The sequence below is a fragment of the Anticarsia gemmatalis genome, chromosome 6 (genome assembly GCF_050436995.1).
Source record: "Anticarsia gemmatalis isolate Benzon Research Colony breed Stoneville strain chromosome 6, ilAntGemm2 primary, whole genome shotgun sequence".
Classification (NCBI taxonomy): domain Eukaryota; kingdom Metazoa; phylum Arthropoda; class Insecta; order Lepidoptera; family Erebidae; genus Anticarsia; species Anticarsia gemmatalis.
Genome location: NC_134750.1, coordinates 1,748,154 through 1,761,471, shown reverse-complemented (window position 1 = coordinate 1,761,471; position 13,318 = coordinate 1,748,154). Strand labels below are relative to the sequence as shown.

The window sequence follows — 13,318 nt, the reverse complement described above, 5'->3', positions numbered from 1 at the left end:
AAATTATAAAGGATTTTTTGTGAAATAACTGTTTAAGCCGGCCGGGCTGCTAGAAAATGCATCCTCGAGAATCATACTATGTATATCGTGAAAACCGAATGGTAATCCGTTCAGTAGATTCTGATTTTAACGCGAACAGTCAGAGTACGCGGCGATGATACTCAATGTTATGTAGTGATAAAGTAATGTCAATATAATAAAAAATAATGTATACCTAATAGAATACGGGAATTAACGCGCACACGCAGTTTACCTTAAAATCAGTCAGCGACCACGGCGAGTGCAACTGAAACGTTAGGCATTTTAGGGTAAAATGCATGTTCGCGTTAATTCCCGTATTCTATTAGGTATACATTAAACATGCAACGCGAGAGTTTAAAAGTTATGAATAAAAATCAATTCCTAACGACTTTCAGAACTATTACAATATGTGAAAAACACTTCTTGTTTTCAGTCAGTGTGCAATCAAACAGTCTGCTGTAGTTACCACTACACTTATTTCATTATAATATATTTACATAAAACGGCGTGCAAGTAAATAAACAATAATATAAAGATAGTAATAAACTCTTATCTTTTCACACGTAAGTTAGGTTAGTGTATTATTATTACGAGTCATAAACATTATCTTTAAATAGTCTTTATATGCAGGCTTTAAGATTTAAAAGAATATGAATTCTGGATGGATCTGATAAAGTGCTTCTTGTTTGAGCACTACGAGTATGGCATTAGATTTATTTTATAAATATATATGGATCAACATCTACTTAATCTAAATTTCTCAATATTTAGGTAATTATTATATAATAATTACCTAAATATTGAGAAATTTCAAAAAAAAAAACTTAAAGAAATAGGTATTGATTTGAAATTACTCTTAGTTTGACAGTCGTGTTAGTGCAAAAATTGCCAAAACATTATTTAACTTGTCATACAAGTGATTGCTTGACTGTAAATTTAATTGTTAAATTGTTTTAACTTATTGAATCAAAGAAATGTAACTCATTATCGCTGCTGTCAATAAGAAACTATACACAGTAAGAGTAAAAGATTATCTTTATCTTGAATCTGTTCACACGTAAGTTGTCTCTGTTTATTACTGCTATATTTTGTGTAAATATACCTACTTTTGTGACACATAATTGCACGTTTGGCGCAGTGGTTTAAGCGGTCACCTCGCCGCGACAACCGTAGTGCTGCGTGTGGTGGGTTCGAATCCCACCCGGGACAAATCTTTGTGTGATGAGCACGAGTATTTGTTCTGAGCCTGGATGTTAATGTATCTATATAAGTATGTATTTAGAAGTATATAAGTATGTTTATGAGTTATTTGGTTACCATAGGACAAGCTCTGCTTAGTTTGGAATCAAATGACCGTGTGTGAGTTGTCCAATAATATTTATTATTTATATATTTACATAGCACATATTGTGCATTAGCTAAGAACAAAACAGAGATAGCCGAATGTGTGCTATTTCGCTAAAGCGTTCAATTCGGTTTCAACACAATGATTTGAACACAAAATTTAATCATACTTCAATAAATTTTCAAAAATATGTCGCGTTTTAGAACTAACGATCACTCACTCTCATCACGATATATTTAAAAGGTAAAAGAGACCATTGTGAGAACACCTGAGTATGCCTGGCAGTTCTTTCTTTCACACAGTATTTTGTATTTTTTTATAACAGTTCTAAAAGGAATGGAAAGTCCCCAACCCGCGGTAATCCAGCAAATTATCATATTATATGACAATAAAAATCATACTGTATCCCGCGAAGATTTACGTAATTTTTAAGGCTCCAGTAACCACTTTAACCCTTTTTTATTCTAGGAATAAACATACCCGGGCTGTACAGTAGCGCGATTCTCTAAAGTTAGTAGCGTTGAGTATCGAAAGTTTGACATTTAAAATGTACTGCCAAAATAGTTCCTACGACGCTCGTTAGAGGCGCTGATCAGTTTTTCATACAAAATTTATTGATAGCTAGCCGGTTGTCGGTAGTCGATACTAGTACTAGAAGCTACAGAGGTTATAGTCATAGGTGAATTTTGAATATCAAATACGTAGTAACAGTATTCTATAAATAGTAGTTAGTATCAGTAAATGCGGTGTTCCTTTGTTTAAGCACTGATTGTGCTCAAGGTTTACCTGCACACGATACGCAAATGTTTTGTTTATAGTATCTCTATCTATTTGTATGTAGGGAAAGTAGAAGAAGGTATTAGAATAGTCACCTCACCTTTATTCGAAGGTTGTTTATATTTTTTTGTAGATTTTCTAAGTTGGGAAATTTAAAAGAAAGAAATTTAATAATCATTGATTCTCTTAACAACCTACATAAAAATATATCTTCTGAAAAGAATATGAAAGAAAATAACATGTTTCTAAAGAAATCGAACCTTTGACGCACGATGTGATAACCGACTGAGCCACTGTGTCACGCTCACTATCTCAATTTTTTTTATTATTCTATTTTAAAAGATCTATATAATCTAGGATCTTTTCATGAGTCAATAATTAACATATTGTAAAGTAACGAGACTTAAGATGACACTCCTCATTTATTTACCATTTATTGTTACTGTGGCGCTGTCGGTAGTTTATCCATATTATCACGTCCCAGGTTTATCGGGTCGGGAAAAGTACTTACTATTAGGTCTTTGCTAAAAATATTTCTCAATAGTAGCAAAGAGTCTGGCGAGGAGCCGGGCAAATGGCCATAGGTACATATATATAGGGCTCTATAACATGGTACTAACATAGTTAATGGCGAAACGTGGGTGTATTTCATTAAAATATGTAAATGTGTAACAGGCTATAACATGTATTATCAAAATGATAAAGTAACTTAACCTAAGATTACAATGTTTATTTAATTTACATTTATATACTCATTGCCAAGTATAATTAACTAAGAATGTATTAACATTTTACCGTTGCGTTTGTATTCTTAGAACTGAGTCGCAGACGATAAGTGGCCACGCGATCGTGCTTGAAGGAAAATTGATGTTTCTTTTATACTATTACTACTATATATAGTAAAGTGACTAAAGTGCCTTTGCGTTTGTTTTTCTTTGAATAGTAGGTTAAGTCCTACCAGTTGGTAAAGAGTCTCGTATGCAAGGTTCACAGACAAAGGTACAAGATGATAAACTGTAAGGTGTTTAATACAGGTTGCTGTTGATAAAACCAAACAGGCTTATGTCATCTATAGGTTGACTGGCTAATAATCAGGTGGCGGCTACAGAAAGAAATACTGAGCCGATAATCAAACCCTGTCCTTTGCAAATTTGCCTAATCAGCAAAACTCACAAAGAAACGGAAACAAAACTCAGGATTAAGTAATTTGCAGACAGTAATTATATTACATTGAAAACTGAAATGTCTTAAAAAAAATGGCGCATAATATAAAAATAAAACATTGCAAACAACGCATTCGATTTAAATTAAAATCATGATGTTGTTGTGTCATCATTGATGTTGTTATAAGTTTTCTATATTCAAAATTTAGCGGCCAGTATCAATTTAAATCTATTAGCACTGCTTCGATTCGACTGTCATGGCTTCCGAATTCATTTCATAATAATCAGCTGTCTATACTGTTTTGTATTTGTTATTTTTTACATACATAAATGTAATTCATTCGCTTATATTACTTTTTGTAAATATTAGGGCAGATTTAAGATCACTTTCGCTGTCACTTTTAAAGTGAAAAGGGAGGATAGCAATCTCTCAGAAAAGAGCATATTTTTTATAATAGTTATCAGTTTCTGTAGACTATCGAATGAACCCTTTCATACAGAATAAATGGCGAAAATTTACGGCACAACGTCAGTCATCAAAAAAAATAACAATGTAGTATAAGAACAGTGTTTAAAATGAGAACGTAATTATTTGTTTTTTTTTTAACACTGAACATGTATATTTGCTTCATAGTGTTCATAATACAGGAGTATTTTTTTTCGCGTCACAAATTCACAATTGGAACTTTCATTCTCGTTCGTAACATGCCAGTGACAAACCGTCTGTCGCGCGGCGCGGACGTTCGCGCGCAAATAGTGTTGTGAAATACATGTAATTGGTCGACATGTCAAAACTCAAGGTAATATTGATAGTAACTATTCGAAACTGGCGAAAAACTTAATGATAATAACCTTGGATAATAACAGATATATCTCGCGTTGATGCATTTTTAATCGGACTTCTTATAATCGAGTTCGGTTACGGCTGCTTTTATTATGTGTGACAAGTTTGTTTTACGACAAGAATCGAATATTTAAACGGTTTTATTGTGGACTGTTACAACTTTAATAACTATTGTTATTCTAGAATGTTTTTGAGGTGATTTTGACATATTATTTTATTCAAATTTGCGAGCAATGGAGGGTATAATAGTGATAAATTTTGCATAATTTAGCTGTAACAACGCAAACAAGTTTAAAGTCGTGTAAACATGAGACATTGTTAGTAAATCTATGTAATATTTATGTTAACATGCCAATAATCAGTTTCTGATACATAAACGATTGCTTTTCAATACTTTTATGTGAAGATTTCCGAGTAAACAATGCGCTATAAAACGAACACAGGTTTCTATGAATTATATATTCGATTCATCAGTTTTTTATTCTGATTAATGATAAAATGATCTTATGTGAACGAAGCAGTTATTTATAATTAGTTCGTAAGTACAATGATAGAATTACAAAGAGTTTCTCATACTTATGAGATGGAAAAACTTAAATAAATGAAGATTAATAACTCTTTTTTCTATAAATTATATTTATCGCTTGTCTTCTTATCGTATATTAGGTCGGGGAAAAAGTCTTTTCGCATTATAGTATGTATGAACTTGTAATAAAATCTCTGTGGCTTCAAGAATCACAAATGAGTACACGGTTCATTTGGAGCTCACGAGGTACCCAAATATCGAGCTTTTTTGTGTAGAGAAAAGATTTTATTACAAGTTCACACATACTATAATGCGAAAAGACTTTTTCCCCGACCTAATAGTTAATATACAACCTAGTGTCAAAGTTGTTCAAGCCACCCAAAGATGTTTATTATTTCTTGTTATAAAGGAGAAATATTACCCTTACCTATATCTAAATATACCTACCTAGTGTAGGGGTTGTATGCTCAGATAGACACAGTTTTCTCAACTGAATAAAATAGTATCCTGAATAATATAAGGCGCACTTCTCATGCAACTGTATCTCGCGTGAAATTTGAAAGTCTAAGCCTTTGAATTCTTCATGAGAGTAAGAAAGAATGCTGACTAGAGAACTAACCAAAAACACAAAATTTGAAAAGTCAGTTCACTTAAATAGTTAAATACTGAACACGACAAATGTAATTTCTTTGATAGCACTGCAATGGGTTCATTATAAAGGTAGGCAGGTACTTTTGTGTAATCAGAATTTGTGGCGTACATTTTAAGCACTTTCTCGAAAATCTTAATGATTTCTATCGCATTTTTATATTGGCAAAAGAGTGACAAATCTAGATTTCATAGACTCCATGATCAGACTCACTTTAAAAATATCAAGAATTTCACTGGGTGAAGATAATAGTGACCAATATGTGCACTCACTACATATGGTCCCATTTTAGTGAAATTTAGGTACGAGTACGGTTATATGAAACACTTGCGTCAATCTGGAGGATTTTTAACTCTAGACCAGTAGTTCCCAACCAGTGGTCCGCGGACCACCGATGGTCCGTGGAAGTCAATATATGGTCCGCGAATCATTATAAATTTAAAATTTTCAGGACGATAATATTACACTTTATTTTTAGTACACTTACATACTGGTCTGCTCTATATCTATGTAGTTTAGTGTCCAACTGTTGGGCAAAGATCTTCTGTTTCATTAAAAATATTCACAATCTTATACAATCTCCGTATTCCGGTAAAAAATACTCGGAGTGTTGTCTCTGATACAACAGTTCCCGTTTACATCGTGTCTGTGGGGTCAAGGACGAATAGATTTAAAAAGATAACTGACTATGTGGGTTGCATTCCTTGTATAACGTTTAACCCCTCCTACTTGGTAACACTACTTGTTTAAATAGCTATAACAATATATTTAACCCATTACTGTCAACTACTGGGTAAGGATATCCTCCCGGAATGAGGAACGGGCTAGGTCTTGAAACACGCTGACCGAGTGCGGGTTGGAGTCTTTTGCTTTTAAAAAAGGCAACTAAGAATTACTCTTGTGTCGCGGGGACAAACATACATACGACGGACACAAAGTACAACCAGACCCGAAATAAATAATTGTGGATCGCACAAAAATTGTGCCGTGTGGGAACCAGTAGCGGCGTGGTGACCTAAACCGCTGCGCCACGGAGGCAGTCTTAGCATTCCATCAAATACTGCTTTAAAGAACTCTAAGGCACGCAAGGTTTCATGGCGATACTATTCAAGTGATAATTGCTAAATGTATTTATTTTGAAAAGTTGCTTAGAAATAAATCAATTACATTAAATACTCAACAGATTTAAATTGTTTACTAAGTCATTAATCAATCAATTAATAAATTACTTAGTAAATAATTCATTATCTGAAATCGGAAACATGTGTAAAATGTATCTATAAATTTCAAATGTCGCTATTTAAATAATTTAATTTAAGGCCTTGCTACATACTAACGAAACCTGATTCATATACAAATCTTACTCGGTGACAGTTTTTTAAGCAAGTATTAAAAAAACCGGCTTAGAATATTAGAAGCCTTTTACTTACTAGCACTTGGCCAGCTTGTTGGACTCAAGGCCTAACTCGTCCCCCAATCGTAGGAGACCCTTGTCCAGCAGTGGGACAGTTATGAGTTTGAAAAAAATACTTACAACCGTTTTTATCCAAAAATATCTAAAACTATTATAACTTAGTACTCCTAAAATTTTGTCATAATTATGACGAGTAGGTCAGTTACAAATATTTAGTTAACACTCTCAAGATAATGTCACATCACTAGCCAAGTGGCCAGTACTTTGAACTTTTGACCTTTAAAACAACAGCAGTAGCAGCTGCTTATAATTCCCAATGCTAACGTTAAAATCGTTGTGCTCTCCCTTTGGAACAAAAGTAACTGTTATGATAAACAGCTTAATGTTTTTATTTCGCTGCTTTTATTTTCTGAAGTGAACTTTGACGTAGTAAATTCATTTTTAAAGAATTACTAGCGGTACTCCCGTGTTCGCTCGAGATGTAGTTAAAAACAATTGTTTATTTACTTAATCGTATGGTTCACAGTTAACCTAGTGTTGTGACGTGGCTTCATGATTATTATCTAAATAGACAAAAACCGAGTCCGACTTTTTACGTGCCCTCATAAACACAGAGACGCCCAGTTCAAATTCACGAACCTGAAATAATACATAACCTCAACAGATGATGCACTTAAACCTTCCTCGGGTATCGCTGTTTCTATCTATGACAATAGGTTCATTAGATTTCGAGCTTAACGCGAACAGACAGACAGACACGGTGAGAAGAATGAAATTTTGACTATGCATAAAATGTATACTGTAGCTCGATTCTCTACTACTATCGACTACCGTCAACCGGCTTGTCATGGAGAAATCTTGTATGAAAATCTGATCAGCGCCTCTAACGGGCGTCGCAGGAATTATTTTGGCAGTACATTCTAAATGTCAAACTTTCGATACTCGACAGTACCGACTGTACAGAATCGCACTACTGATGATAATAATCTATTTTTTCCAACCAAACAAACAATTATCCATACTCTATTAAGTAGGTAGGTATATTAACACGTTTCTAAGTCTAGGTATAATTTCAAGCCTAATTGAATTCTGTGATAAAAACAACCACAGTGATGACATTGGCGTGTCGACTGTGGTTTAACGCCTATAGAGCACGTGTTATATAACAAACTGGTATTTTATACCTAACAACACTATAACGTGTTTAAAATATAGGATAATATTAAGTATAGGATAAATATAGGATAATTTCCTTTGTATTTTTAATTCAGAACTAGCTTGCTGATCGCGACTTCGCCAGTGTTTTACCCCCTTCGCTGAAGAATTTCCAGAAACCCTCTATTAGTGTTCGTCTACACTTCCTAAGGAGACTTCATACCAAATTATTCATTACAAAAAACGGGTCCATCCAAAAGTAAATGGTAAATAATAACTTTTTTTTCACTGATGTGGTGGTAGTCCATAAAACGTTGTTCACGGGATCAAATAAAGATAGACTTTTTTAAATGAGCCCCTAAGTGACTGAAATAGTGAAAACTTTGTAAATGAATATTATGATTTATGTAAAATACAACAGGATAAAAATGTTATATATTAAGAAATTTTGAATTTAATTAACATGAGAATTTCCCTGTTAATATAAAGCTTATTCAGTCATTTAAGGAAATTATTCCTTTGTTTACCACAATAAAAAACTAACATTTGCAAAAGGGAAACGTCTGAAATTTATCAATGCTCCTATGTTAGCAGCACTTACAGCTTTAAAAGTCACACTTAGGTTTTGCGTCTTATAAGCAGGAAGCACGTTCTCAACATAAACAATGCTCCCTAAAGTTAGTTGTTTTTTAAATATTTTTGTCGTTCTACGTAAAATACGATTTCTACAAAAATACTACAAAACTACAGTCATTTGATATTTAGAGTAGCAATGACTTTTTGAAACGTTTTACCTCACACTTGAATACTACAAAATACTATCCAGTTCTTACTACCAATTTGATTCCTAACCTGTAAAATCTAAATAAATCAGTATATCCAACAATAACCCCGGTTTTTGAGTACATTTAGCGGTAGTTTATCTATTCAATAGCGTTAAAACTCATACAAAAAAAAAACGATATTGAATAGATAAAGTACCGCTAAATGTACCTCAGAAACCGGGGGTAAGCAAGCCAACTGCTACGTACACTGATCATTAGCTACTAGCTAGTAGCAACAGCAATCGGATATAGGAAACGAACACGATCACAGTTCCTTATCTACAGACGTGTAGGAACATCGGTGTCGTTTGCTCTTGACCTTTTCCTGCTAAGTATTACTATTAGGTACTATAAGAAAGCTTCGTATTACTGCTGGCAAGTAGATAATATGTATGCAAAAAAATCTGGGATTTTAGCTTAGGTTTGACTTTGGGCAAAACTATAAAATATAATTGGCACAAGAGTAGATCACATAATAATCGTTTACTTCCAGTTTATGATAATCTTATAGTTTTGGACATAAGCGTTTAGCTTTGTTGCCATTTCTCTAGATTTCTTGCAGTATATAATAATTGCGTTTTACTTTTAGGTGTATATTCGAAAATAAACTTGCTCTTAATTTTCACACTGCTGCGCTGAACGATTTCCTGTTAACGTCCTTAACGTTTTAAGTACTGTATCATACAGAAAAATATTATTGGGCTATAGGAACATATTGAGCAATATTTTCATAATCGTATTTTATATATGAACCACGTTGTTTTTAAAACAATTTTGACCGACACTCTGTTTACCAACCAGACTTAGATTCACATAATCGTTCCACACCAAATAGGTACCTCCACAGCAGCCTTCACCCAACCATTTAATACAGGTACAAATAATTTGACAATTTATATAAGTATAAAACTAAATTGTGTACATTCACGTGGCTCTGATGACTCTATTTGTGCACTACAATGGAGCGACAAAGCAGAGGTGTGGTCTACCGGAAGGTCGAGCGCTCCTATATATCAACTATTATTATAAATGTTAGACTTTCGCGTTGTTGCTTGCGTAGATGAAACAGGGTTCAGATTAAATATATGTATACGTATTCATATACATCGTAGACGCGGGAGCCCAAAACGTAGATTTGAGACGGACTGGTCGGATCTTGCTGCCGATAGGGTGACTTGGAAGAAAAGGGGGAGACAAGCTCTTGCCCAGCAGTAGGACACTCAACCAGGCTAAGGAAAAATAAATATGTAGAGGTATAAAACTCTTCCTTTACTGGTTGACAGGCAAGGCATTGCCGAAACTCCAGAACGCAAGAAGTACATGTTCCTTGGAGTGCAGGGGAGCATCAAGAGAGCATTTTTATGAATTCCGTACGGAAGGGGGTGATATTCCTAGTATGGTGATAAAGCTAGTAATTCTATAATAACCTGCACGCGCTATGCCCTTTTGACCACTACTAAATATTAACTAAAAGTGTGAAGCAGGCCCTTATTCTAACAACGTGATTCTACAGGATATGTGTAACACAGTATTTGCTTCAATTGGTTTAAACAATCTGTCAGTCATCGAATCTATTTGATATGTAATACTCATAGTTGCAAAATTGTTATGCTACTATGTATTAGTTCTATGGGTGCAAGACAAATATAAGATTTTTTTGTTTTCTTTTACATATGTATCAGCTGTCGTATGTATAGTTTGCGTAAGAAGGGCCTTAGTCAGGTGGAGAAACTACCCAACTAGCACACAAGCTGCTTATACAGTCGTTATACAGCCTGATAGTTGCATAAGAGTCGTTCAAATGCTGTACAATTCTCTATAAGTTGTATACTAGCTATTTAAAAAACCCTTTAACAGCTAGGCGGGACAGTAGCCGTTTAGTAGGAAACTAATGACTTATAGTGATATATGAGCATGTAATTGCATCGCTAGACAGCCTAGGGAAGTATAACTGAGTTAATGGAATCTTCTATAACACCGTTAACTGTATAAGGGGACTTTAGGAGATAAAGGAGTTTAAGTTGCGCTTATAGCGCTCAAGAGCGTAAATAAGCTTTTTGTAATGCCTTAGGGTCTATAACAGATTTTTTTAGGGCTAGTGTATTACTCATCTATAAAAGAGTTGCGTAGGTCTTTAATAGCGCCTTGAGCGTTATATCAGATATTTATATGGCTTCTGTACGGCAAATAGATGTATAAGGTATCATTCGAAACATTTTTACAGCCATGGGGATTACAGAATTATGTTAAGCACCTAAAGCGCTATAACCGAGTAATATACCTTTATACTAAAGCTTAAAATTATTATCATAATATATTTACATAGGTGCAGTGGTGGTTCAGTCTGTCAACTGTTTTTAAAGAATAAATAAATAAAATAAATAAAATAAATAAAATAAATAAAATAAATAAAATAAATAAAATAAATAAAATAAATAAAATAAATAAAATAAATAAAATAAATAAAATAAATAAAATAAATAAAATAAATAAAATAAATAAAATAAATAAAATAAATAAAATAAATAAAATAAATAAAATAAATAAAATAAATAAAATAAATAAAATAAATAAAATAAATAAAATAAATAAAATAAATAAAATAAATAAAATAAATAAAATAAATAAAATAAATAAAATAAATAAAATAAATAAAATAAATAAAATAAATAAAATAAATAAAATAAATAAAATAAATAAAATAAATAAAATAAATAAAATAAATAAAATAAATAAAATAAATAAAATAAATAAAATAAATAAATAAAAAAAAATGATTTTCAAACTATTTTAATATTCAACGACTGACCCCTAAAAGTACGAGTAAAATGCTGGTGTGCGACCAAAACAGTTATATTGAAGCACTCCAACAGCAGGTCTACAACAGCAAACACTAGAGCCTTTGTACAGCTTAAGGCGCTAGAGCAGATGTAACCAACTCTGAGAGCTGCTTGATCGAGACGCCATTATAGCATTTGGTAAACATATTTTTTGAGGTTATTACGATCTTTTGAAGATCATATAAATCTATAGCCTGGTAACGTTAATATAATTAAAATCATTTTTTATTACCTATAACCCTAATTAAATTATCTGTAACCCTCAAAGTCTTATTTATGTTCAAAATACAATTTCCAAATCCACATATCTATATAATTTTTGCATTTAAAACTGAATATTTTGAGGGCGCATGAAAATATTGACGATAATATACATATATATTGACAGCAAACTGGAACTCGCACTTTCATATCACGTACACAAAGAAATAAAAGCGATAGACTACTTGTTATTTTAATAATCCAATCCGTAAAAATAAAATGTCTCCTCATTTGTCACTGATGATTCATTTTAATACAATATATTTAGTTTACACCATAATAAACCGACCATATTACTAATTTAGAGCGTTAGCATTTATAACCGTTACACAGTAGCGCTAAAATAAGGTAAAGGTGGTATAATCGCGCTGCAAGAGCTTTTTCGAACGCTCGTGGCGCTAACCACCTCTGTACAACAGCTGGTAAGCGCCACGAAGCTGCGAAAAAGCTCTTGTAGCGCGATTATACCACCTTCATCTTATTTTAGCGCTCCTGTATTACTACTATACTACGTACCATTATAATTACTATTTACGACCACTGTAGATCCAATATCGAGCTATAAGCTGGACAGTATGGGCCTATTTGACGCTACAAGAGATCTGTAGCCGCTTATAGAACCACTATACTTCTTACTAAGGAGCCTAAGGCGTTATAAAAATCCTTTAACCGGCCATTGTGCAGCTTGTTATAGCGCTTGTGTGCTAGTTGGGTAAGTAGAATCAAAAAGCACATCTCAGTAAAGTAAATAAGGAACTCAAGTACATATTTATAAATAGGATGTGACAAGACAAAGAAACAAAATATTTAGTTTCCTTTCAAGCATCTTAAATTAGCCTCAATTCTACATCCAGAAGGTTAGGTTAATTTTGGTATAAGATGTCCTTACAAATGAGATAATTTTGACGAAAATTGCTTCGAAACTAGATCAGTCTGGTTGAAACCAGTTGCTACCAGTAAAAGACCAATGCTTTATATTGTTCTAGATGCTCAGGAAAAATCTCTTTCCATTTTGTATTGTTTAGATATTAATACTAGTATTTCCATAGTAATGTGTTGGCAGTTAAAACTCCGTGACAATCTATACGGGCGGTTTTATGATACACTTACGATATCCTGAGATATGAATATGATGTACCTGAACGGCGAATAAAATAAATACAAAGCGTATTTTTTTCCGAGATCGAGGTTTGTTTCCTAATTGCTCTGACTACTTTTAGCCAGTGTAGTAGATTTGTGATCATCTTTTGTTCTTGGTTGTACTTCGTAGTCATAGTCAATAGTAGGACCCTGAAATTCACGATTGTGATAAAGTATGTTTGTCTTCTACTGGCCAAATTGTTAGTACTATAATAACGGCTTTGGATGTAGCAAAATGTATTTAAATTTTGATCAAATTGAATACAACAATAAATGTTAGTTTTTGATAAGACTAACTGATTACCTATATCTTATGCAATCGTAAGTTTCTTTAATATCCGACTTCAGGCAAAAGGACG

At 33.1% G+C, this 13,318-nt stretch overlaps 1 protein-coding gene across 2 annotated transcripts in view; it reads left to right on the top strand.

Annotated features, from left to right (window-relative positions):
- The first annotated feature begins 3,974 nt into the window (after nt 1–3,974).
- LOC142973469 (angiotensin-converting enzyme-like) overlaps nt 3,975–13,318 on the top strand; it is a 54,217-nt gene continuing 44,873 nt past the window's right edge. For both annotated transcript variants that reach the window (XM_076115179.1, XM_076115178.1), the window contains exon 1: nt 3,975–4,106. In XM_076115179.1, coding sequence (XP_075971294.1) covers nt 4,092–4,106 — 15 coding nt within the window. In that variant the 5' untranslated portion in view covers nt 3,975–4,091. The remainder of the gene's footprint in view (nt 4,107–13,318) is intronic.